Raw genomic sequence first — 27,145 nt, forward strand, 5'->3', positions numbered from 1 at the left:
CTCACTATCAAATGGCTTCAAGCTGTAACTTGAATTATGTTAATGAATAAATTAATTTCATGTTCCTTTATGCCTCCTCCCACTGCCCAGGGAGTCTTCGCAGGGACACTTGGTCGAAAATGAATAACAACTTTTTCAGCCCACACATCCTGAGTGTAGGTTTCTTCGTTCACATTAGGCAAATGCCGAGATGAACCTAACATAATGGTCCCAGGCCGCTTACCTACTTTTTATTCCTTTCTAATTCCCTGAGCAGTGTGATCGCCAAGGGTTGTCCTCCCTCATACATGATGGGCCAACATAGTCATAGATGCCGAAAGTCCAGAAATTTAATTTCTAATCCTAATCATTGATTTAGGACTTGGGTGTTCAATAGGGTGGGCCAAATTTATACTTTTTTTTTTTCGAAAATCGATTCGGCGAAGCGGTTAAAGGGTGTCTTTTAGTGGGCAAAGTGTGCCAGATTTTTTTGGAATTTTTAGTCAACGCCTTCATGTGCCGCATCGAGGTTTTATGGAAAAGTATGCAATCCGCAGTACACGGTACAATATTTCACGTTTTTGGCTGTGTAAAACGCATATATTCTCGTTTTTTTAGATTCAGCTTTAGGGGCAACTTGAACTATACCTAATTCACCTCCCAAAAGCTCACTTAATTCTCCGCAGTGCAGTTCTTCGCTTAAATTGGCCAAATTTCAACGCTTAAGGCAAGAAGGTTGCGTTTGTTTCTTTTTATTTGTATGTACAAGAAAAAATATTTATTTTTGTTTAGGCTAAGAGAAGAGTTCATTTACTTATTTATTTATCTTTTCCTCTAATGCAATTCATTATCAACATTCACGATTCTTTATTGTTTGTCCGAAATAATCCAGAACTCATCACAAGGAGGTGGCTGCACCTCGAGTTCCACCCACCTTTAGTTACGCCCTTCCGCTCTGTGTAATTTTCTGCCATGGTCTTACTTGTTTGCGTCCTCACTTACTTGCTTTACTTTTCTAGATGGCATAGTATTATTTCCGTCCGAATGTTGGCATCCCCTTTCTAGAAAACAAGGCACGGCGTATGAATCTATCACAACCTGCCGGCCCACACACGGATTGAGAAGCTTGCATCGCCAAACCCACCATTCGCTCCACTGCTTGGATATGGCACGGTAACGTAGTTATTTCTTCTCCGAACATTGCAGCTGACTAAATATTTTCTTCAATTTCGTCGTCGGAGAGCATTTTGGTGTAACGGATCATTCTGAATCCATGACATTGATTCTTAGTTACATTTTTTTGTTAGTATTCCACGATATAAAAAAAAAAAATATTTGCCTTTATCTGGATATGTTACCAGAATTTATTATTATTCTATACTGTACAAACCGTATTCTAAAGCTGTACCGGGTAATCACCAAACAATTTGATTTATAAATAAGAGAAATTAAAGGTAAATTTAAATTATATATATATCGCTTATCAAGGACTACACTTGACTAAACATCTTTTCAAGTTCCAGTATTTATATAATTTTAATCAGAATTTAGCTACAGTAACAAATGTGCATGCTAAAATTTCTTTATCAGTATACTGCATTCTGATTATATGTAATTATTTATATTTTAAACTTATTCTATTTTCCACACAAAGAAATTAATTATTACGAATATTAAACTATTCATATTGCAAATGGTGTCGAACAGTGCATGAACGTTGATGGCTATAATTGCTTCTTTTAATCGGTGCTTGCCGTTTATAAGTATGGGCAGCTGAAATTAATAGCAACAAAACAACTGACGAGCGAAATTCAAAGAGGAAGCAAAGAAATAGTGTTGTATAAAATAGATATTTTATACATTTTGGGATGAAATAATTTAGTATCAATATTTATTTAGGAATTGCGGGAGTAAAGTTTGAATGTTAAATATGATTCAAGGGAATAATGCTCTTACAGAGATGAAAATTCTAGTTTGTTGATAGCTCGGCATTAGTTGTTAGGTGTGACGTATGAAAATAATTTTGAATAAAACATAATCGGTAAAATTATTGATTGGAAATTTTGATAATGACAATAGAAGCAATGAAGTAACCTGAGTGGGACTTCGTACGTGAATTTAAGTGTGGATTATGGGCTTTATAGCAAGATGATGATTCGTTTGTAATAGTGTAACGTGGTGTTCTGACACCGTCAGATAATTTCTATCAGTCATGGGAATATACTGGAGGCACAACGAGGAAGTTTATTTGGGACTCGAACAGTGATGGTTGGTAAAGCTGTATTATAAGGAAATCCCTAATCAATTATTTACTTCACAGGAGTTCGGATAGATGCAGTGGGAATCCCACGATGACTGATTAATACAATAAATTTTGCAATAGTTTTAAATACGAAGTTTTCTGTCTAGTTCTCAGTGGTGGCACTAGCAGCAGTGAAAAATAAAACTAATCCTTGATAAAGAAATTTCCATAAGTTTTAAATTTTTTTTCGTGTGCATTTGAATAGTGACGATGATGATTATGATTAGTAGCTAATTACCGGTAGCATCATGCACTTCAGGTTCATAGTGGGAACGTCTTATAGCTGTAATCACGTGACAAATACAAATTTTTTATTTTCATAATATTCTAAATTCTTTGATTGATTATTAAATTTTGTAATTAACGAATACTCACGTACGAAATGAGCTTCGACGATACCAGCCATTCACAGTTGCCTGCCTCAGAAAACCTCTATATTGCTACCATACAGCTCATGCAATATTTAGAAACGACCCAAGCTAAGAAATACAGATAATATCGTTGCAATTATATTGTCTGGTTAGTTGTGCCATGTTGGAAATCAAGATTTATCTATAATCAGCTCTTAGTATAATGCAGTAATGAATGATTTTATTTTTAAGTTCAAGCTAATGCTTCATATTCCATATAAAGTGTGTCCCAGAAAAAAATGCAACAACTTGTTAAAATAAGTTCTCGTAAATAACAAGTAGAACGGGACTCATTTCATTGTGTACGTGAAGCTTGCAGTTCTGAGTAGTGCTGTAGCTAGTAGGCGTGTGGTGTTGTCAAACAGTCGTACAAGATGGCATCAAAACAACTACAGACACGTAAACAAGTGATTTACAAATATGAAGAAAATCCTGAACGGTCATATGCATCCATAGCAAAAGAACTTAAATTGAATAGGAAAACCATAAGGGACATTATTATTCTTCGTTTCAAGGATGCATTAAAGCGTGACAGGAAGAAAGGCAGTGGAAGGAAAGCTGGTGTAAGTGACAGTGCATTAGTGCGAAAAATTATGAGTGCATATCGAAGAAATCCAGCCACGTCTGTATGCAGAATGGTTGAAAGGTATAATACAACAAGTCAACTGTGCAGAGGATTAAAAAACAGCAAGGTTTAAAGTCGTTTTGAACTGAGAAAGTGCCGGACAGAAGCGAGAAACAAAATATTGCAAAAATGCATTCACGAAAACTGTATGGGAATATGTTTCGCAATTTTCGAGGAAATGAAATGAAATGAAAACTTTGAGTTTTACGTCCCACGGTTATGCCGGTTAGGCTAAAGGAGACGGTGATGATGAGTAAGGAATGAAATGGTGGAATGAAGAAAGTGGGAGGAAACGGGAGAACCCCGAGAAAACCCACGCACACGGTGTTTGTCCACCACAAAGTTCACTTGGCGGGGTCTGGGATCGAACCCGGGACCCCAAGCACCAGAGGTGAACGCTCTACCACTCAGCCACCGCGTCAATTTTCGAGGGTATCTCATTATGGATGACGGAACTTATTCTAGCCGACAGTCAACAACTGTCAGGACCAAAATACTATGTGGCAAAGAGTCGAATGGATGTTTCTACAGACGTGAGAACCAAACGCACGCAAAATTTTCACTAAAGTTCTTGATATGGCAAGCAATTTGTTCCTATGGAAAGAGAAGTGAGGCATTCATCACTTCAGGGACAATTAATCAGGATATTTACATATCAGAATGTTTAGAAAACCGGCTTTTGCCGTTTATTAGGCAACATAATGCTAATACTATTTTCTGGCCCGATTTGGCTACTCCTCATTACAGTCGCAGGGCTTTAGTATGGTATGAACACAATAATGTGAACGTTGCGCCGAAAGCTGCCAATCCACCAAACTGCCCTGAACTTCGCGCCACTGAAAAATATTGGGAAGCAATGAAAAGAAAGTTGAAGGAGAGCAACGTAGCAGCGAAGAACGTGCAAGACTTCAAACGGCAGTGGAAATGTGCTAGTGATAAATTGGACAAAAACACTGTAAATCGCCTTATGTCGCGTATTAAAGCAAAACTATTTTTTTTTTTTTTTCCTGGACATATTGATTAGTGTTCTTTGGTGGTAGAAACGAACATACACACCCCAACTATGTACAGAACATCTCACAGAATTAACAATTTTTTTGTTTTTCTACCCATGAATGTTTTAATCGTTACATTTTTTCTGGGACACACTTTGTGTTTTTGCATGTAAATATATCATTCCTCATTATTTTTTTAATTATTGAATAATTATAGGATTTTCATGCTATGTAATATTTATTTGGAGAAGTAAATAGAGCTGGAAATACTGGTGTATTGTATCGCCAATGTCATAAATCCATTGCTCTGCTCCTTCTTAACTCAAGATAATTAATTTATTATTATTAGTAATAATATATGTCATTTAATGTGCGTGTGATGGCATGGCTGATATAAATTTTGTAATATTCGTCAGAACAAGTAAGGATAGCGTAAGATGACATTTAAGCTAATCATTTCTTTTAGGACACTGGAAGACAACCTTGATGTAGAATATCCCTGTTTGTTAGCAAGCGCCACTTATATAACTGATGAATAAATTTTAATAGAACGATCCAAACTGAAATATGTAACAGTTATTAGAAACATGTTGATGAATAACAATGTAACTTTATATGTATTATGTTTAAGCAACGGAAATATGAAGATACGAGCTCCTTCATTGAGGCTAAACTTACTGTCTAGGCAACTGTCATGTATATGCGATTATGGATGTTTCTTTGTTATTTCTGAAGCAATAAACATATTGAACAGGTAATTTTTTTTATTTCAATTTAATTACTAACCTACAATACAAGCTTTTTTTAGATGAGAAAGGAGTAAAGATTTAATTTCACTGATGGGATCGTTGCTTAGGACAAGATCCTGGTCGAGATTTTGCTTAATGTCAGTACAGTAGATTTCTTTTAAAATAGTGAATAGTGAAAATCAGTTTTTTTTAACATCAAGTTATATAATTTCCATTCTTTTTCTATTCATAATTATTTAATATTTTTCTTAATTATTTATTTCTACTTTGGAATAATAATTATTCTTATTATTGCTGTTATTATATTCTGTCGACCAGTAAAGCAAGCTAAAAATTATTGGTCGTAACATTGGTGAGAGGTAGTTCTGCTTGGGACAAGATTATCCACTCCACCATGTCGTAGTAATCGTCCGCGTCAAAATTTATTTTTAAGAACTGCGAATTATTGGAAAATACAAAGAATACTTTCAGCTTAGTTTCCGTGGGTAGAAACTGGGCTAGCTGTTCCAAATTATATAAATGCCACGGTCCTTCACAACACGATGGCTTTTGCTGGATGGTAAACCAGACCCGGGGATACACCATGACGATGTATTGTACAAGACACATGAATGCCTCGCAAGGTCTCGCTGTACTAATGTACAAACGAAGAAAGCGACATGCCTTGTTGAGCCAACGTGACTGGACCGGGTTTCTTGTTCGCCAAGTTTGAAGAACAGTATCCTGAGTGAATTGTTCTGCAGATTGCTAGTAAATATTGTTGGTCTGTACTGAGGTCTTCAACTTTTGCAAATTCATCCAACCAGTCAAGATTTATTGCTTGGTATTTTACCAGAGCGCTTCCTCGCGCTTGTTGGGCTTTCTTCGGATGGGTCCCGAAAGTGTATTTGGACCTGATGCTTCCCCGTCGAGAGTCTTATTAAATAACGCAGCGGTAGTTCATTTCCGTAAAGAAGGCAAACGGTCCATTGAAGTTCTCGATTTAGTTTTTTTTTTTTTTTTTTTTTTTTTTTTTTAACAATGTAGAACTCCTTAAAATCTTCCCGTGTTGATTGGTGTACCGTCACAGCCAGCTGCTACCACCGTTAACAGATCAGTTCCGTTTTCAACCTGAAATTCGTACACCAACGCGGCGATGTCCTCTCCACTACCAGACTTCGACACGACGTTGCCCAAATATGTTGAACCTGGTTCTTCCAGTATTGTTAAGTGTTCTTCTTCGATCTGCCGTCAATACCAATGTTTTCCTTTTTCCGCTTGCATTAGGGTCTGGTCTTTTCTTCCATCGAAGAAGACTCTTCTAACAGATTTTCCGGCTATGTCGTTACTTGCATACAGCTCAGCTGGTTGAACAGCTGCGCTCAATTTTCTCTTTTCCATTCTAATCTTATTTTTTTCAATAACAAGGTTCTTGCGCTCCGTTTAAATGTCTCCTGTACCTTGAATTGTTTCACTAGCGAATAGTGAAACTGCAAGAAAAAATAACTGCGTTTCCATGCCATAACCAAGCAGTAGAGCGAATGGTGGGTTTGGTGACGCAAGCTTCTCAATCCGTGTGTGGACCGGCAAGTCGCAACGGATTCATACGTTGTGCCTTGATTTCTAGCAAAGAAATGCCAACACTCGGATCGAGTAAAAGACTATGCCATCTAGAAAAGTAAAGCAAGTAAGTGAGGACGAAAGGAAGTAAGGCCATGGTAGAAAATTAGACAGGGCGGAACTCGAAGTAGTCACCTCCTCGTGGTGAGTTCTGGGTTATTTTTGACAAAGAATAAATGATCGAGAATGTTGATAATGAATTGCATTACAGCAAAAGATAAATAAATACATAAATAAATAAGTAAATAAACTCTACTCTTAGGCTAAACAAAATAAATCAATTTTTTGTATATACAAATAAAAAAACTCAATCTTCTTGCCTTAAGCGTTGAAATTTGGCCAATTTAAGCGAAGAACTGCACTGCGAAGAATTAAGTGAGCTTTGGGAAGATGAATTAGGTATAGTTCAAGCTGCCCCTACAGCTGAATCTTTAAAAAAAAAAAAAAAAAAACCGAGAATATATGCGTTTTACACAGCCAAAAACGTGAAATATTGTACAGTGTACTGCGGGTTGCATACATTTTCCATAAAACCTAGATGCGGCACGTGAAGACGTTGACTAAAAATTCTGAAAAAAAATCTGGCACACTTTGCCCACTAAAAGACACCCTTTAACCGCTTCGCCGAATCGATTTTCAAAAAAGGTTGAAATTCGGCCCACCCTAGTATTCAAATTCTTCTGGGCCGCGGTGGCTCAGTAGTAGAGTGCTCACCTCTGGTGCTAGGGGTCCCGGGTTCGATCCCAGCCCCCGCCAAGTGAACTTTGTGGTGGACAAACACCGTGTGCGTGGGTTTTCTCGGGGTTCTCCCGTTTCCTCCCACTTTCATCATTCCACCATTTCATTCATTACTCATCATCACCGTCTCCTTTAGCCTAACCGGCATAACCGTGGGACGTAAAACTCAAAGATTTCATTTCATTTTTTTCAAATTCTTCTGTACGTACGTCTCAAGATAAAACCCCGAGTAGTCGTTCAGATCCCACCTTTTCCGATGATTGTGTTCCAACGATAAGAGAGAGAGGGGTGATGATAATAAAAGAAATGGAATGAAGAAAATGGGAAAGAATAGAACCCCGAGAAAATCAATGAACACGATATTTGTCCACCACCACCATAATGCACGCGAGCTGGGATCAAACCAGGGACCCCATGTATCACACGTGTGGGCTCTGTTACTGACGTATAGGGCTCCATATTCTTTTTGTAAAATAGATGTTGCATATGGACATAGAGAAAAAAAATGTGTGGATTTATTAATATCATTTTTTCTTTCTTTTTTTTTTTAATTTTTGAATGTCATGCACAATAGAGATAAGTGAGTGATAGACTCATAGATTCCTTTAACTTTCATACTGTGCTCTGTCCCCACATATATTAGAGTTGGCTTTATTCACCTTCTAACAGCCCCTTTCCTCAAATCTCCATTTTACTTTTTTTTTTAAAAAAAAAAAACGTGGATTGTTTGCCCCTCCATTCAGAAAACCCTTATAACAGCCTATCTTAGCAGACGTTGAGACAACAATCAAAATTTAAATAGTAGTAAATCAAACTCTGATTATTGTTGCAACATCATAATAGCAGTGACATACACAATGCATCCATACGAAATGCCTTTGTTTACTGACAGCTAAACCTTTTTCCTGGTTGACTCAAGGTCAGCCGATAGCTGCTTTTCATACCTAGAGAATATGCACTTATAATATCTATGCACTTATAATATATTAAAGAATGAATCCCTTTATATACAGCAAATAAATGTTAGCATCAGAAACTCTAAAAATAATTGTTTAATCTAAAAAATACACGGTGATGAGAATGTATTCAAGCAAATTCCCAACATTATTTATACCATACCAAAGTTAAAATGTTTGTCAATTCACTTTTATTTATTTATTATTTTGCATGTTTTCTTAAAAATCTTAAGTATACGTCTAGATCTTACGATAATAGCTATAGTGGATAAAATTAAAAGGAAACATAGTCGGTAAACACTTCCGCCTGGGCTTTAAAAACATTTGTTTACTAAAGTCTACATAGTTTTTCAATACATTTATCTTATGTTACTCAAATTACCTTTTCCACGAAATTATATGTGATCCGCGTAAATATGCAGAGTTTGTCCAATATTTCACTAACTATTCTCGATGAACATGTTGCAATTACTGTTTTTGCTTATAATTTTATACTACACTTGCACCACAGTTCTTTGTTTACATTATGGCCTTGTCTTGAATTCCTTGCACTGGTGCTCGACCACTTAGATTCCACAATGTAAATTTTCACTTCTTGCAAGTCATCGGCCACTCATTGAAAGATAATCTACATTAGTTCTGCTAATTTTATGATAATGTTTCATGTATTACTATGAAAAGTTATTCTAGACACTAAAGTAAATTATTCTTAATAAAGTAAAAAAATCATTAAATCAAACAAAGAATTTAAAATATTAAAAAGATGTGCAGTTTTGTTATACAGATCCATAGTATAAGTAGTAGTAACGGTAAGAGTAGTAGTAGCAGAGATGTGCGTCTACGCGTAAAAAACGATAGTTTACGTTTACGTGTCAACAATGCGTAGACAATGTAAACAACGTAGACTATGTAGAATATGTCAACAACACGTAATTTAATATGGCGTCGTGGACAATAAAAGAGCTTTATTTTGTCGTTACCTTGCGAAATTGCGTACAAAATAAAATGCCTAGACCAGCGAATAGTAACTTGCGAATGCTTAGTTTCGTCTTGATGAAGGAAAATGAAAAATATTACGCATTTTGTAAAATATGCAAGAACAAATTGGCAAATACAGCAGCTTCAAGACTGAAAGCACACAGGTGAGAATTAGTTTTGTAAGTTTCATTATAAAAGCAGTGCTCGAAGTGGAAAATGTAAGGAAGTGGTATGTGCAGAGCAGAGTAAACATACAGATTAGATAATTTCCTCTACTTTTTTATGTTAGTCGTTTCCATAATCTTTCGCTGCACCGGAGCAAAACAACTGAATGAAGAAATATGAACAAACGAGCAACGAAATTCTTCCTTACATTTGATAATGGTTGTCTACATAGTCTACACGGGAAAAGGTGTAATGTAGATTACGTATAGATTACAGTAGACAATCGTGTAGACGTAAAATTATAGTTTACGGCACATCACTGAGTAGTAGTAGTAGGAACGGGTTAGAAGCCCCGCAAGGGTTGGTTGAGTTCTCTTCTCGACATAAAATGGATAAATTAAAGACGCTCAAATTTTTCTGGATCCATATAACTGCACCAAAAAAGTACTTGGAAAGACCCTGTACATTGACAAAATTACAGCATGAAATGCAAATTTCAAGGATCAAATCTATTTCTTCTTATGTCATATCCTATTTTACTGAACTCAAGGATGTTATAAAACTATTTTAAAACATCCTTGAGTGAACCATACTTCAATCCATGAGTTATGGACTTCTTTCGGTGTAGAATAAGACCGCGCCTCCATTGCATCCGAATGCGATTGCGAATGCGAATGCGAATGCGAATTTCCCAGCACGTGTAAATGAATTGGAGTGCCTCGACTCACGAATGCGAACGATCCCAACATGCTGGGATTGTTCGTCCGAATTGATGCGAATGGAGCGTCGTCTGCAGAGAAATTGAGCGCTACGTGAGAGAAGAAAGTTCTTTTTGCGTGAAAGTAGTCGATGGTGCGAGGTGCGGAGATAAAAATGAAAATAATAATGGAAATATATGTTGATGTTTTAATAAATTGTGTTTTTTATAAAGTTCCATTGTGGATCCAAGGTCATCCAGATTACCACAAACGACACGTCGTGAACAAATTATGGGTAGATGTAAGTAAAGAACTTGGAGTGGAAGATATTTATAATTTTATTTGTTTTCTCTTTAAAATATGAAAGTCTAATTAATACACGAACCGCAACTTTTTATTCAATTTATATTTCCTCTTTGTTCCTCAAATAATGATTTTACGAATACATATAATTATTGACTAATATGTTTGAAATAGCAAAAACGGGTTTTTTACTCATGGAGAAAATTTTCTTAGAAAGTTGGTTGATTTTGCAATCTCAAATTTTATTTAGTTTATTTATTTTAAAGTGAACATAGCGGTTACCACAGAAGCATAATAATAACAGGAGCGACATTTGCGACATTCACTCTATTTTGCACACAAAGGAAATTAATACAGTATTATTATTATTATTATTATTATTATTATTATTATTATTATTATTATTATTATTATTATTATTGCTCTGAAAACTTTAAGATATGAATTTTCAAGCAAAAATATTTCACATTGAAGGTTTGAAAGAGATATTACAACTTGATTCGCATTCACAAAACTTCGGATGTAGTAGAGGCACATGAATTCGCAGTTCGCATTCGCATTCGCGTTCGCAGTCGCATTCGGATGCAATGGAGGCGCGGCCTAAGAATAGTACGTCAAAAAAAAATATTTCAATTGTCTTGCTTTAAATGATTCCCTAAACTATTATGGGTACTTATTACCCTGGCGCATGCCCAAATCATTTCGTGCGGATTGCTTATATGTATGCAAACTGATGTTCTTCGGTAATGATTGTATGCTATCCTATAATTTTCCGAAGTTAAAATTGCAACACCATGAAATTATTTTCCAATCTGAACCACACTTATTCTATAGGGAATTCATAATAAGGGTATGAAATGATTACAAAAGGAGCTCCATATCCGCAGTTGTTTGGGATGGACACTTATACCATTACACTGCCACCCCACACTATGTATAGCCTCCATGAAGCGTGCTAGTCAAGGAAGTCGTGTCACACCTTGCAGAGCACGATTTGTTGCACGGTGGTATGCGGCCGTGCATTATCTTGCTCCAATAGTACATGACCTTCCTGTCTCAAGAAAGGTAGTAGTACATGTTTCACCACATTTTCATGTAAGAGAAACTTGTCAATGTTCTATACACAACGTCTAAAAACAAACGGGAGTTGTAGCTTATTGCATCCCACACTACATCACAAGTGGGACCACTGCGTCTGTCACGAACGCACTGTGGAAGTAGATGCTCTCCCGGTCGATGTCACACTCACAGTCTACCATCATTTGAATACAAACAGAATCGGCTTTCATCGCTGAACACAACGGAACGCCATTCTCCCTCTAATTGCTCATTTGTTGACATCGGGCCACCCATGTACGGCAATAATATGGCATTAATGACAGACGGACAATTGGTTTTTGCCCGAAGTCCTGCCCCTGGTAATCGGTTTCCAATACCCAGATAGCATGTAAGCTTAAATCAAGGGTCGCTTTCCCTTGATTTTGGCTTAGCAATGTACAGTTGATGCGACAAGCGACAATCAACGTTTATTTTAGCTTGTTTTTAACTTGAAAAGAAGCTTGAATGCGACAAGCGACAATCAACGTTTATTTTAGCTTGTTTTTAACTTGAAGAGAAGCTTGAATTTATCAACTTTCTACTAAGCCTATTTCAAGCTTGATTCAAAACGCTTGACGTTTGTCGATTGTTTAGAAAATGGAGCCATCTGTAGGATTGGTGAGTAGTCTTAGATATTTGGCGCGTGATTTCTTCCAAAAGGTAAACAAAGGTAAGCTCTGTGTATAAAATGAAATAGTAAGCCCTAATTTAGTTTTAGTTACAAAATAAAAAGGTGATTTTTGTTTTAAACTGGCGCGCTGAGCGCTTTTAGGATTTTATACACTAGTGTTACTTCATTACTTTCGAAATATGGATGGAATTTTATGCTTATCCTTTTTTTTAAGTATGTATTCATCCGTATAATTTATACAATTTTTAGCCATTGGATTCTTTAATGTCAGTGATGGCTCTTGACAATTAACATCAGCATGGGCGACCGAAGGGGAGGGCAGGGTAGGACCCAGGCCCCCTTCTGGCTTACAAAAATGTATACGTAATATAGCAAATATAGCATCCATGGAGATGGGCTCCTCCCTAGAAAAAATTTTTCGGGCGCCCCTGAACATCAGTACAAAAAGTAGAGGGTTAACTTCGGCAGACGGCTTTACCATATTAAAAATTTATAGGTGGAATACTTGATAACATGTTAAGGCATTACTTTAACAGACGGCTCTACCATATTTATATCGATTTTGTGGTCATTTTTCACTAGAATTAGGATAATACTGTTACATATAGATAATTTTGGAACTTGTTGGCCAAAATCAGGTAAAATCACCGTGTTTACAGGAGAAATGAGTTGGTGTTACGTAACTGTAATTACTAACAAAACTAACCAAACCTTACCTAAATCATCAAAAACACAGAAAGTATAGGAAGAAAGTACGAATTCAGGTAAAATCACCATGTAAAAATTATTGCGGATATTTTATGTATTTTTTCACTTTCCTCGTTTATGTGCATATCCTCCGTCGCTGACATGCCTGCTCTCTACGGACGCAGCCCCTCGCTCCCCTCGGGACCCCCTGCTGCGCTCCTGCCCTGACTCGGTTAATGACATTCGTGCTTTTTTTTGTGGCCACCTAGCACAAGTTGCTTCGTGATTTATTCAATAGCTCCTCATTTAGTGGATATTCTACAAAAAGAAACCGGAAAATGCAATGTGTGAACATTTGGTAGAACCGTCTGCTCGAGTAATGCCCAAGTATCTTAACCCAGCCTAAGCTAAACTAACCCAAACTAACTTAACCTACCTAAACCAAAAAAGTACAGAATGTATAGCAAGAAAGTACAAGATTTAAGCAAAATATTGCCCCCCCCCCAGTTCCAAAAATATGCCGTTACATAACACATTACGTAGCATGCTGAGCGAGCGAAGGGGAATAGAAGCCCCGCACGGCTCGTTTTTTTCCTACTTTTTAAGTTACACACGTTTGGCATTGCAACCATTGCAGACGGTCATTTTCCAAAGCTTCATATGTACTTACTGCCATCTCATTCCTTGCTTGCATTCATCTGCCTACCGCCTTGTCAATTAGATCCACCAGAACATACTTAATTTCCCATTTTGTAGGATTCTATATACCAGATACGATTTATTAAGTCTAAACACATTATAATAAGTTATTTAATTAGGTAGAGCCATCTGCTAAAGTTAACCCCATATTAATAGTGAAGGTAGTTAAATGATAATGTAAGTGTTTTAAACTCAATAAATTCTATGTGCAAATTAGTATACATGGGAAAGTAAGTATATTATGGTGGAGCTATTTGCCAGGGCGGAAGGCGGTTGAATACAAGCAAGGAACGAAATGCCAGTATTTGTATGTTAAGTTTTGGAAAATGACCGCCTACAATGGCTGCAATGCCAATCGTGTGTAACTTAAAAGATAAGGAAAAAATGAGTCCTACGGGGCTTCTAATCCCCTCCGCTCGCTCAGCTGTGGTTCGTAAAGCGTTTGTAAAGTAGTGAAATCTAGTGAAAAAATCAACAAACTCGATATAAATTTGGAGAGCCGTCTGCTAAAGTAATGAAAATTACGTTTTATCTCTACAATCGAGGAGTAAACTGCTTTGAATTAATACATTGCCTAAGCTTGCTTGTTTTAGCTTTCACCGATACACTACAAATTTTAACTGATGTGGCTTCCCCAAGAATCGGTACGGATTATATTTAAATACAGCAAGCCTGGACATTTCACTCATTTTAGAATGCATCATGTCTATTTTCGTTCCTTAGGTTCTTCCATATTTATTCGGAGGTTGGTGGCAAAATTGAAATAGTTCAAATGAAGAATATAAATACTTATGTCCGACTTTATTTGGTAACAATTACTTATTCTAAGGTATACTTCATCAATCTTACATTAAATGATATCACTCATTTCATCGCTTTACAATAAGTGCAAGGAAAGGTTCGATCAGGTATGGACTTTTGGGTTTAGGGTAAAAGAACGATGAATTTCGAAAAATTACTTATTAGATATTAACAATAACTCAAAATGGATTATTACGCGAAAATAAGTTGGCATATTAGTTTGAGGTTTGTAAGATAAGAAGTCGAGGGTGTAAGTTTGAGGAAAACTAGGTTTTTCGTTGCTTACATTTTAATCTTTTTATCCTCTAAAAACAGTAAGTTCTGTCTCTTGATTGAGGTTAGTGGTTTTGTTTACTTTTTTTCTACCAGCTGAAGTCTGAATCTAAAATCTCAGAAAAATATTTGCAATCTGAACAGATGTAATAAAGAAATAATGCTATTTTTCAGGATTGGCGAAAACCGTGTTCTTTTTTTAAATTTTTTTTCACTTAAACCGGAATTTTTGCTTTAAACCAGATTTCTTTTAGTTAAATAGATTTACCTTAGATTAAAATAGAGTAACCGTTGCGCCCCCTTTTTTAAAGAGTAAAGGTAATTTGAGGCTGATGATTCGATTGAACAAGGTCACAACCTCGAGAAATGACCTCAACCCGCTCAAACTAGAGGTCATAGGTCAACTAGTTCTACAAACGATTTACCAGTACATCATAAATTATTCAGCAGTCTACTCCTTCAGCATTGGTTAAGCTTGAATTTTCCTTGTCGGAGGCATGATCGTCCACAAGTTGAGTGGGGGTGGGATTCGTGAAAAATACTTGTTTAACTTGTCTCTTTAATTGTGATTTTATTTTATCAAGTTTGGAGTTCCCGCTGAACTGCCTCTAGTGTCTGTCACACTAGCGGACGGTCAACAAAACTTTTCCACAGAAGCTGATCAAGTGTCTAAATTTATAACATTGGAAAGTAGATCGACGAAACAGAGATTTCTGTTAGGTTTGACTGGTTTGTTAATAATAATAATAATAATAATAATAAAGATTTTATTTAGAAAGATAGTATGAATGGTCCAGAACTATTAGTCACTTCTGGTATTGATTAGCAAATTAAATTAAGCCTATATTTCTGACTTTGACTAAATTAGATCTTCTGTACTATGTAGTCTTTTAAAATTGTCCATTGATTTAATGTGTATAACTGTAGAGTGATTCCACTTTGCAGTTCTTTCCCTTTTGGTTCTTAAGTGGCTCCTAAAATATTCACAAGTATGCAAGATCACTGCAACGTATTTCTATCAGTTGACCTCCGTGGATGATGAGTCTGTGGATTTATCACCTTTGTTATCAAGGGATTCTGGTTTCGAGTTCAAATGAAGAACAATATCTCTCGAGTGCAAACTGAGTAGTGGTTCGGATCTCACTTTAAGCTGTAGGTCCCGTTCTTCATAACCCCGCTGTTATGTCCTTAACCATAGAAAGACGAAGGTTGGTCAAATTTACCCGCACTTTCTTTTTCTCTTTGCCCAAACAAATGAATTTTACAACGTTTGAAATTTTTTGTATTTTCTTCTGTAATCTAAACTTAAATTTAGTTTTATTAGAAAGCACATTATTGTGGTAGTTTTTTTTTTTTTTTTTAAATAGCGCAGGTGACTAAATACATCTTTTTTAGCAACTTAGAAGTGTTAAGAGAAGTACAGTTTTACTTTAAAAGGATCATTGTAAACTTATCTATTCTTTGAATGGATGACTAAATTAACATAATCTACTTTTATACATTGAGCAAACTTAATACTCTCAGGTTTAGTATAGTAACTTGTCTACACAGGCTAATGTATTTAAAGCTACTTCATGTCTGCTAACCAAATGCGGTAGTAGTCTGTACTGGGACTTATATTTGTAATATTTCCTATTAAAATAAAATTTCACAAGTCTTAAAATAATTTTACAACTCACATTTATTAGTAGCAGCCATTAAATAACTTTAAAATATATTAGTAGGGTTAAAATTGGAATTTACAACCGCGAGCAAAATTGCCCCCCTTAGTCTTGCACGTGACCAATTATAGTTTAGTCTTCCTAGGGTTAATGTTAAGATACACGGATGACTAATGATAGTGAATGATTATGAAGGAATTAGTGGCATGAGAACGGGAAAACCCTCACGAAAACCATCATAAACTCATGAGGCCGGAGATTGAACCAAAGATCCGTCGCACCAAAGGCTACGTTCTACCTCTGAGCAATCAACCCTTTCCTTCCGCAGTGCTGATGAATGACGTCATACTCTAAGGACCTGGTCATAATTCTCCAACGTAGTGGTCTTCTACATACGTCTTCCTAATTGTTCCCCACTTCCCCCCCCACAGATTTCTGATTAAATGAACAGCGAAATCATATTAAAATAAAATCTTTGAGTTTTGTCCCATGGTTATGCGGGGCAGCCTAAAGGAGACGGTGATAATGAGAATGAATTAAATGATGGAGTGAAGAAAGTGGAGGGGAACGATAGAACCCTGAGAAAACCTACGCACACGGTGTTTGTCCACCACAAACGTACACTCATGTCCAAAATTATTGTCGCATGTCTATAAATATGTTGTTTTACGAATAAAATTTGATAACGAATTCGCCCGGTATTTCTTATAATGTTGGTATGTGCATAATCGGCAAAGACATGTATGTGGCAAATTTCATGTCAAAAGAGGAGTAAATAAGAATAATAAAGCGAAAATAAAACTTTCTTGCCCATTTGTTTTACTCATTCTAATTTACGTGCTTATAATTCTTGCCCTATAAAATTTTCTACAAATATACATTTCTCGGTTATACACATAGTATCGGTATTAAAAGTATCCTGTAAAATCATTATCAAATTATATTCTTACAAGAAGACAGTTATAGATATGCGACAATCATTTTGGACATGAATGTACATTTTATTGTTTCAATGATTTGTGAAATAGTATATTTTCTAGTTATATTAACACCTTCAAAACAATATTTCCTAAAATTTATTGCAGATATCAGAATGGTATTTGGCCAAATGCAATCTACTTTAGCTGACCTTAGTGAAAGAGTATCTTCCGTCAAGAAGAAAGTCGACACACTTCTAAGTAATGATGTGAGTGTGAAAGCAGAGTCCATAAACGAAGAATCCGAACTTCTTGGCCTTCTGCCTCTGCGAACGCTGGATGATTTTCAAACATTTGAGAGAAAGCTTGAAGATCCTAACTTCGGAAAGAAATATGTAAGTGTTCTATCAAAACTGTACAAGTTATGAAGCAGGTTTCAAATCTTTGTTATATCTTTTAATTTACGTCTTTTTGGAACATCTCTTTTTTGACTAAATGTTAGCATCAACTCCATTTTGGCCAATTTAGCCATTATCATGTGCATTAGCTATGGACTATAATTTTGGCAGTAGCGGCTCGTAGTCTGTACAAGCACCGGTTGCAATGTTGCAATATCAAAGGTATGTAGGTACGCGCAAGTGTTCCCCTCCCCCCCAAAAATATTCAGGAAATATGAAGAGGAAAATCTTTTAAGCTCTATTTATATATTATTGATTAAATTGTTTCTCTAATACTGATTTAATATATGAGCTATTTCCTTTTTTTTTCAAACAACCACTATCAATGTACGTTTATACACTATTTATATACAAAACCTCTACACTCATGTTATTGAACACGAGATAAATCGAATATATAGTATGTGCTGTAAGCCATGAATGATGGCGTTAATCCGAAAAGAAGAAAAAAAAGCAAGAAAATTGCATGCACGCAGTTAAACAAAATTATTTAATTATATAACCTATGCATTATTTTAGAATGGAAGGTCTTTCTTCGATCTTTTGAGCTTCAAATTTTCTATGACTTTATTGAAATCTGAAATGCTGCTCGCCAAGTTTCTCTGAATAGAAAGCATCGCTACCGCAAATATTTTCCGCTTTATTTTCTTTAGGGTCCAGAAACACCTCTCTCCTCCGACAATATGCATTTTGTTAGCATTTCTTTGTATAAATATACGGTAAAAAAAGTCCATTTTCAGAAACCACGTACTTTTGTCTGTAAAGAAGCATGAAATCTAAGATGTTTTCCTTCGAAAATGGAAAAAAAAAATAGTTTAACATTCCAGCAAATTAGGCTAAAGAAGACAGATGAGTATTGGAAGTGAATGATTTGATATTAATTTATGCTCTCCGCCGCAAATCGAACACAGAATCATGTGCACGAAAGACACAGAGCTAGGAATTAGACCAGTAGTAAGACATTTTCTTCTTCGAGACTCGGTCGATCCCCCCCCCCCCCAGAATAGGTTTTTTTTTTAAATAAATCTTATCCCAAGAATTTTCACTTTTGTATTATAAATGTTAAATAAAATCTATTGACTTCAAACGACCGCCCCCCAAACTTTCAGCTTGGATTCGTCCCTGCTACCACCAGACTTATATTTGTTCTTCGCGAGTTTGTTTTGTGAATAACTTCTTTTTTCCAAGCGTCTGTATCTCCCTCACCCTATGAATTGAGTCAAGCGCTGCTAAGCGGAGGAATTTGTAACTATTCCAGAAGCTGACCAGTTGCGGAAGAAAGGCAACCGCAAGAAAGCTATACGGGAAGATAGGAGCGATGCAAGAATAAATCCACTTCCCCATGTTAACAGATAGGAGCTTGCTGCCATATGCTCGATATTACTGCTTCCAGTGGCAACGTTCGCTGCCACCGGAAATGTAAATCTCTCTCTTTCTTTCCGTTTTTTAATTTACTTTTTTCAGAAATGCATCAATACTGTTTTTGCGCTCAAGAGCAGAGATTTATTTTTTACTGATACACTACATTAATACTTAAAAATAGTTTTAGTATTAAAAAAATATCCGGTTGCACAACCATGCAACATATAGTACCAGCCGCCGCTGACTTTTGGTCAACTTGCCATTCATACTTGCTAATATAGTCATTTAGGTGGCAATTAAATCTTTTGCAGTCAATTTTTTTAGAACATATGAAAAACATAAAAAAAAGTAGTTTATCTTGGTATTTTTCTAATTCTTCTGTTTACAACAGCACTTACATTGTCACAGTAGATTAGATATCTTTTATCAGTCTCACCTATCCGTCACGGTAAATTGGGATTCCTGAATCTGGTTCCTCCATAGTCAGTTGTTTGATTAGTTTCTAGTGTATTTTTAGTTTGGGTTGGGTTTTTCTTGTTAAGATGCGTGCATGTGTATGTATATATTTTTTCGATAGATCAATAGTGTTACATCAAGACATACCCAGCATTTGAAGTTGAAAATAATTAAAGAGATTTTATTACTTCTAGTCAATGAAGGAACAAATTATATTGTGAAACTGTTTGATTTGAGGATATCAAAAGATAAATAATATTAGAACATCTTTGTAAACTAGTAGACAAAAAGTACCAAATTTTTACTTTCTTTGTTCCTAAATTCTGTTACCTATAATTTAAGGTAAGTTGAACCATTTTTAGCTAGTTTCTGTGCGTCATTTAGCTATTTTCTGACACTACTTGGACAATGGTCCTTTTAAATAACCGCAATTCCGATATAAAGCTGAAAGTTACCAAATAAATCCCAGGCAAACAGTTTTTGTTAGTCACGTAGCCCATTTGATACGGCCTTCCATGAAACTCAGAACTCCACGCCCTATTTTTTTACACTTCACATTACGGTATTTAAAAATTAATCTAGTTTCATTCATGCTTCGTTATTTTTTTTCCACTGGTAGAAAATCAACAATACGGACCCTTATATATATTGTTTTTCTTTTCGATTTCAGCATGCATTAGATCTAAATAATTTCCCTTTTTTCAGGTAAAAGTATTACTGTCAATTGGTGGTAAGGATTTAAAAGGTTTCGCTCACAATGCAATAAGAAGAATTTTGTGCGACAAGCTCGCAAGGGAATTCTCCTACTCTGGCAGGAAACCAAGGATCATGAAGCAAAAAAGCACACCTTTGGGTCCACCCAAATGTGTAAAAAAGATCCACAGTAAGTTGATTTGAAAAGTTGTACTGAAATATTTAATTTCATTTATTTATTTATGCTAGTAACCATACAAAATTCCAGTTTGCTAATTACTAAGTCTTCCTTCTCTCGTACTGGACGTGTGTTCTCCAATTAGTATGTCCCAAGCAATCAGAAGTAATTCTTCATGAATAAAGTATGCTTTGAGTATTTTAGGATGCTTTTACTGTCAAGTAGTATAATATGTAAATGTGTTCACCCTTACTGGGTGAATATAAAATCTGTGTAGAATATATAGGAAATTCAATAACTAATCCAACACTCTATGTTGTAAACAAAGCTTTACTGGCAAAGTACACATTTAAACAAATCTTTGCTTGAAAAAGCATTCAAAAACAATTTGTAAAGTGTGGAAAACCTAAAACCAAATAAAATTCCAAGGTAGGAATGATTCCAGGGCTAAATAAAGTGAATAGTGTCAACGAATTTAAATTGAAGTACAGTGTAGGAATCACTATGTGAAGTATAATTTTGCACCAGACTTTTCGTGTATACCTGTAAATTTGATACTGTCTACCACACGAATGTAACTTTGAAAGAATATAACTTTGTTGGGTTGGCAACACTATTAGTCTGGTAGTATTACATAGTATGCCAAACTGTGTCCCCTGTCGATATTTTAAAGGTGCAAAATTTCAGAGCTCTTTGTCTAACACTAGAACGCAGATAAAACACTAGAAGAATATAGCTTTCGAAGTTACCATAATTACAGTATAAAAAGAGAAAAGTTGAAGGCTTTCAAGACGGCGAATAGTCAAACTTTCGTCTTTCTGTCGTCTTCGTCTTTCAATTTTTCGTGACAACGAAGTTAGCCAAAACCTAATGTTTTTTTTTTTGTAGTGTTATTTAAGGTGACTTGAAACGTTGACTCAAAACCATATCACCACTAAGGGCACCGGAAGAAAGTCTTGTTACACTTGTATAGAAAAATGTAACTTTTCCATTATATAATATACCAAAAGTGTGGTGAAAGATAACTTTCTATAGTACCCTTACATAAAAATCACAAAATAGGGGCCTAGCTTAAGTGACTTGAAAAATAATATAGGAATTAGTTTCAGCTCTAGGTATCCACGTTTACAAACCATACCATAATTCCGTAAAGCTATTTAAGAGGGAAATTTATTTCAAATGACTTTTTTTAAAAAAAAAAAAGAATAAAAATCGCTACTATTTGCTTGAAATTCTATCTTTCTTTTCAGCTGCTGTTCGTAAGATGTACACCGACGCAACAGAAGAAACGGTGAAGGAAGTATTGGGTCTTTGGCTGCAGCAGGCGAAGCCTAGACTACTGCGTACGTAAGTATAGTTTTACCTATTTTCCTTACAATCACAAGAGAGATCGGAAAGTTCTTACCATCACTAAATAAGCTAGGGATCTGCAACTTAGTGAAATGAGATAAAATGTTTACCTTGTATGTACTTATTATTTTATTATCCCTTATAATTTAGCAACTTGCCTGTTACTTTCCTCGGAGGGTGGAAATTTTAACTAAAATCGAGATTCATTACTGTTTACATTTTTACTTTCTTGTCTTCTGGAAGAAAGTACCTCTGTTAGTTTAATTTTATTTTTTGATTACTCCTATCTGCTGATGAATTTTTTAAGACTAACGTTTATTCCTTGATTAATTTTGGTGTTGGTTAATACTGAAGAAAATTTCATTTTTTGAAAACTGCGATGTCACAGTAATAGAGAGATAGGCACTTTCTGTTATGTTTGCCTTCTAAAAACATTTCCTACCTGCTGCATGAAAAACAGAAAGCAACTAACCTCTTTTTGTCTTGACTAATTTTAGTGTTATTTTACATCTTTTCTATCTACTGAACGAACTCATCTCTTAAGAGAAAAACTACAATACCACCCTCTTTCTTGATTGATTAGAGTTAATTACTTCTTTTCTATACTAAATGAAACCATCTTACATTCTGGAAAACTCTGCAATGCCATTGTAATAGAGAAATATGCAATTGCAGAATCTTTCAGACGATAAGATTATTTCGTTTAGTATAGAAACAAGCAATAAAGCACTATAATTAATTAAGATACAGAATGGTATTGCAGTTTTTTTCCTTCTCAAAAGACAAGGTTTCATTCAGGAGATAGAAAAGAAGTAAAATAACATTAAAACTAATCAAGAAACAGTTTTTTTTCCTAGAAGATAAAGACTTCAGCAGTTAGAAAATTTTGTTAAAAGGCAAAATAATAGTAAATACACATTTCTCACTTACAAAGACATTCCCGAGTTTCCCGGAAGATAAGACTTCATTCAGTATGAAAAAGAAGTAATCAACACCAAAATTGAACAAGAAACAAGGTTAATGTTTTATCCACAAGATAAAGACTTCATTCAGCAGTGGCAGTAATAAAAATAAATTTTAAAAAAAGTAAGAGTAGTTTTTTCCCCAAAGACAAAAAGATTTCAATAGGATGGAGCACGCCAAAGTATGCGTATGCGTAAACACTCAACAACAAATTACCAGGAAAATAAATAGGGAGACATAGGTCTTAAAATGCATTCAGAATTTGACTGGATTGAAGTAAATGAAGTGATTTGCCTGCTTTGTGCCATGTACACTGAGAAATGTTTCTGCTTTCAAAGATGGGATATAAAGAACTAGGTCGATAGGTCGCAGGAGTATTTATTACTTCTCTATAATGAATTGTGAAACGACGCTAATGATTCCGACACGACGTTCCATGAATATGGGTCAAATAAACTTAGTGTTACAGTTACGGTAATGAGTCATCCCTTCTTCATTTGATACGTATGATGAAGGCAATATGCATGTCTTCCTATCAGTGATTCTTGTGTTTTGAAAGAATGAAACGTTGCAAAGATGTATTCCTCCGCTGTAAGGCTCAGGATTGAAATCCGTTTGTTTTACTGTCACAAATAAATCCAGAGAATTGTTGCTCAACACCTCCTTACGTATTAGTCACCAGTAACTTCTTTTTTTATATTTTTAAAGAGAAATATTTCATTGAACCTCTAAGGTATGTTCCAAACTCGTTGCAAAATGGTACGAAGTTGTCCGTGTACACGGTACCTATTTTAGTAAATTCTTACGCTTTTCCTGTAAATTGCGAACTACACTTTCCCATGCGTTCTGTTGTACATTACGCAGGATAACGCCTTGTAGGTCATCATCTATCATTTGTGTTGCTCCGTGAAGAATACAAGGTATATAGGTTCACACACTTATGGCCTATCTTTCCTGTGAATCGTGAGATCAGATTGCATTTCATACAAGGCATGGAGAGAAAATTAAAGAAATAAGTAAATATTTGTTCTTCCATCCCTCAATGATTTCTTATATCAGTGATAACTTCGTTTGTTTTTCGTAACGCCGTACTTATACAACAGTACCGAGTGAGTCAATATGACATTTTCTGGATTTATCTCAATTGATGCTCTCACAGAACAATGCACGTTTTCAACTAGGAAAAAACTTCTACTGAAAATTTACTGGCACTAGAATATTGAAATAGGTAAAGTGAATAAATACCATGCAGTGGTACCAGTGATGAAACGGGTCACATACTTCGTGACTCGTGATCACGAAGTAGTCAGATCCCTGACCCTGTATGACCCAGACATATCCGTGCGATCCCGAGACGACTAAATATCAGACTATGGGAGAGTATGTTGTAATTGTAACAAACGCGATTCTTTCCTTTCAAGTGTTTCTTATGAGTGATCGTCAAAATTTAATCGAATAAAACTGTAAAACGCAAAATGTAGAATATAAGGGATTCCGCTGAACCGAAATAGTGTTTGCGTAATGTTTGTGTATAGTAGTGTTTAAAATTACTTTATTAATTTTCAGTATGGGAAGATGAATTATATTGTATTTGACAGTCAAGACACTTTGAATAAGAAGTGTCACACTGCAAATCTAACATTTGAATAGGTGAGCTCGATTAGAGAATAATAATTCACTATAAAAATTCTACCGTAATGCTATAGAGATCATATTTGGAGTGCTTCCAAGCCATGGATCACCAGATCTGAGAAACGAGTGCCAGACTCTGTTGCCTTGTGTGGCACTTACTTCAAAGAATAATAATATATTTTAATGAAAGCGTATTTATAAGGTAAACAATATGAATGTTTTCTTTTAACTGTGCAATCAATTACATGTTTTTCAGTACGTATTTATGATCGTTATTTTGCAGAGAACGAAGAAATCCAAAACCTGTAGTGGAAGGTGACACCGTTGAAGTTGAGGAAACCAATTAAGGAAATAAGTTAGAAATAATACAAAAAATGTAAATAAGTTCAATAAATAACATTGTAATACAAGCTGATTGTTTTCATGAAACCTTATATCAGTTATTGCGTAGAATGTAGGGATAATTTATTTCAATTATGTAGCAGCAGGATGCGAAATAATAACAGTTATGATCGGGAGAGAGAGGAGTAGATAAATAAGTAAAAAAAAAAAATGCACTGGAAAATTTTGAAATGAAGATTTCATATATTGAACATCCAAAATTATTGAACTATGTAAGGTTAGGGATAATGCTTAACCACTAGGTTGTCCACTAACTGCACAGATTTACTGTAAATAGTTTGTATACTTCTGACAGTGTCACCATATCTCGCCAGTAAATTATTGAGGATGAATTTTCTTCCAAAATTTTGAAGTGTGGAAATGGCCATCCTCAGTATTTCGCACCCTGTAGCAGTGGTTCTAGGATTTAATTTATATTTCTTTCCTGAAATCTGATAATTTAAAAGTTTGCTTAGCCCTTGACGTTTGTCTAGTGGTGTACGTCTTTGCTGCGCCTAGGGTCGTGGTTGATTCTCAGTGGAAGACCTTACAAACACTGAACGCATTACTGCGGATTCTACAGGTCAGTGTCTCATATAAAGCTTCGTGCTGAAACGGGACGCTCAACTTCAACATCAAACTGTGGTTAATGGTAAACTAATTGAATGCTGATCTGCTAGGTCGCATAGTATATTCACCAAGGAACTCAGGAAAAGTGTTGCTTTCTATATTGAGATAAGATACTAATTTCAATAGACTGGAGTATGGGGTATATATTCAACACCAATGTTGTGTGAGACATGGATTTATAATTTAACATGCTGTCTCAATAATGTTACTCAACAGAAATAAACCTCGTGCTGCAAAGACGCATAATGGACGAAGGAAAGAAGCATAATACAGATTGTGAAAGTATACATATTTTGCTTTCATTTTGACCGAACACAACTATTCTTTTTCAGAACATTGCTTATGTAGGTTTAACAGTTCTTTCGTCCTCACCTTTACGTTTATTTTTGCAGAATTGTTGTCTATATGAGCTTGATTTCATTTTGTATAAGGTTTGAAGTGAGGTCCAGTAGTGTCAATCTTGATACAGATTTATTTCTGCACGTGAGAAAATGATTCATCTGGTTGGCGTCATGTATAATGTTTGATGCGAAGATTAGTATTATGTTCAGTGTGTAAGTTACATAAATGGTGTGTGTTCTTTTGCCATCTGAGGGTGTTTGGATATTGCCACCACTTTATTGGCATTCTTTTAAAAATATTGCAGAAACCATAGCCTACTACTATGTTTACTATTAATAGTAAGTATGGTATGGTTTCCCCTATATATATTTAAAAGAATGCCAATAAAGTGATGGCAATATCCAAACACCCTCAGATGACAAAAGAATACACACCATCATTTATGTAACTTACACATTGAACATTATACTTACCTACACATCAAACATTATACATGTCGCCAAGCAGATGAATCATTTTCTCACGTGCAGAAATAAATTTGTATCAAGCTTTACTGAGAAGCTTGCAATAAACGAGACATATTAAGCATGTGCTAAACTTGAAGTGACAGCTTGAAATAAGCTTGAGGTGACAAGCCTGTAACAAGCATTATGTACCAAGTTTGAAATAGACTTGAGGTAACAAGCCTGGAGCAAGCATTATGTACCAAGTTTGAAATAAACTTGAGGTAACAAGCCTGTAGCAAGCATTATGTCCCAAGTTTGAAATAGACTTGAGGTAACAAGCCTGGAGCAAGCATTACGTACGAAGTTTGAAATAAACTTGAGGTAACCAGCCTATAGCATGCTTTATGTAACAAGTTTGCAATAAGCTTGAACTGACAAGCTTGAAACAATCTTGCAGTACAAGCCTACAATATGCTTGTCGCCTGTCAACTTCGTCGCTTGAATCAGCCTTGATATACGCTTACAGACTTGTCGTAACAAGCTTGGGACAAGCTTATATTCTTGTCACGACAAGCTTATATCATGCTTGTGGCAAGCTGTTTCTGCTATCTGGGTAGTGAATGTGAAAATTCCAGAGACCACATTTGCTTGGATGTTGGCAGTGGTAGCTATGCTGTTCGACATTGCTGACTTTATAATACCTCGTTCTTCGCGCACGTCCGTATTACGAATACGTCCAGAACCTTCTCTGCGGGTATGGGAATGGGTTTATATACACCGCTGCCCATACCCTTACACAACAGATGTATCACAGCCAACGTGGTGGCTGATTCGATTCGACGAAAGGACCAACCAGCCTCCCAAAGGCCCACAATTCGACCTTGTTCGAACTCGCTCATTTGACTGAATGGAGCATGATTGCGTCGTCGTGGCATGTTGTCTTGCTTGTGTTTACTATTTGAGCCACATTAACTCACCAGTTGACTTTGT

General features: G+C 35.7%; 2 protein-coding genes across 3 annotated transcripts in view; one reads left to right on the forward strand and one right to left on the reverse strand.

Moving 5' to 3' along the window:
* LOC145676334 (F-box and leucine-rich repeat protein 13-like) overlaps positions 1-9,022 on the reverse strand; it is a 50,905-nt gene extending 41,883 nt beyond the window's left edge. Inside the window, exon 1 of one of the 2 annotated variants that reach the window (XM_081747185.1) lies at positions 8,736-9,022. The gene's annotated coding sequence lies outside the window, so the exon portion shown is untranslated. The remainder of the gene's footprint in view (positions 1-8,735) is intronic. The other variant, XM_081747178.1, reaches the window with a different exon arrangement.
* An 8,227-nt stretch (positions 9,023-17,249) lies between these two features.
* Positions 17,250-24,758, forward strand: LOC145679748 (uncharacterized). Its single transcript, XM_081750306.1, has 4 exons — positions 17,250-17,659; positions 20,246-20,423; positions 21,662-21,758; positions 24,640-24,758. Exons 1-4 carry the CDS (start codon positions 17,336-17,338, stop codon positions 24,701-24,703), a joined length of 663 nt encoding a protein of 220 aa, XP_081606432.1. The 5' UTR covers positions 17,250-17,335; the 3' UTR covers positions 24,704-24,758.
* Positions 24,759-27,145: the final 2,387 nt, after the last annotated feature.

This window comes from Thermobia domestica, chromosome 2, assembly GCF_964235325.1.
Source record: "Thermobia domestica chromosome 2, izTheDome1.hap1.1, whole genome shotgun sequence".
Lineage (NCBI taxonomy): Eukaryota > Metazoa > Arthropoda > Insecta > Zygentoma > Lepismatidae > Thermobia > Thermobia domestica.

Coding starts and splice junctions, on each gene's coding strand:
- LOC145679748 (XM_081750306.1), top strand. CDS start 17,336: ATGAATGTACATTTTATTGTTTCAATGATTTGTGAAATAGTATATTTT. Junction 20,424..21,661: donor ATGTGTAAAAAAGATCCACA/GTAAGTTGATTT, acceptor CTTTCTTTTCAG/CTGCTGTTCGTAAGATGTAC. Junction 21,759..24,639: donor AAGCCTAGACTACTGCGTAC/GTAAGTATAGTT, acceptor GTTATTTTGCAG/AGAACGAAGAAATCCAAAAC.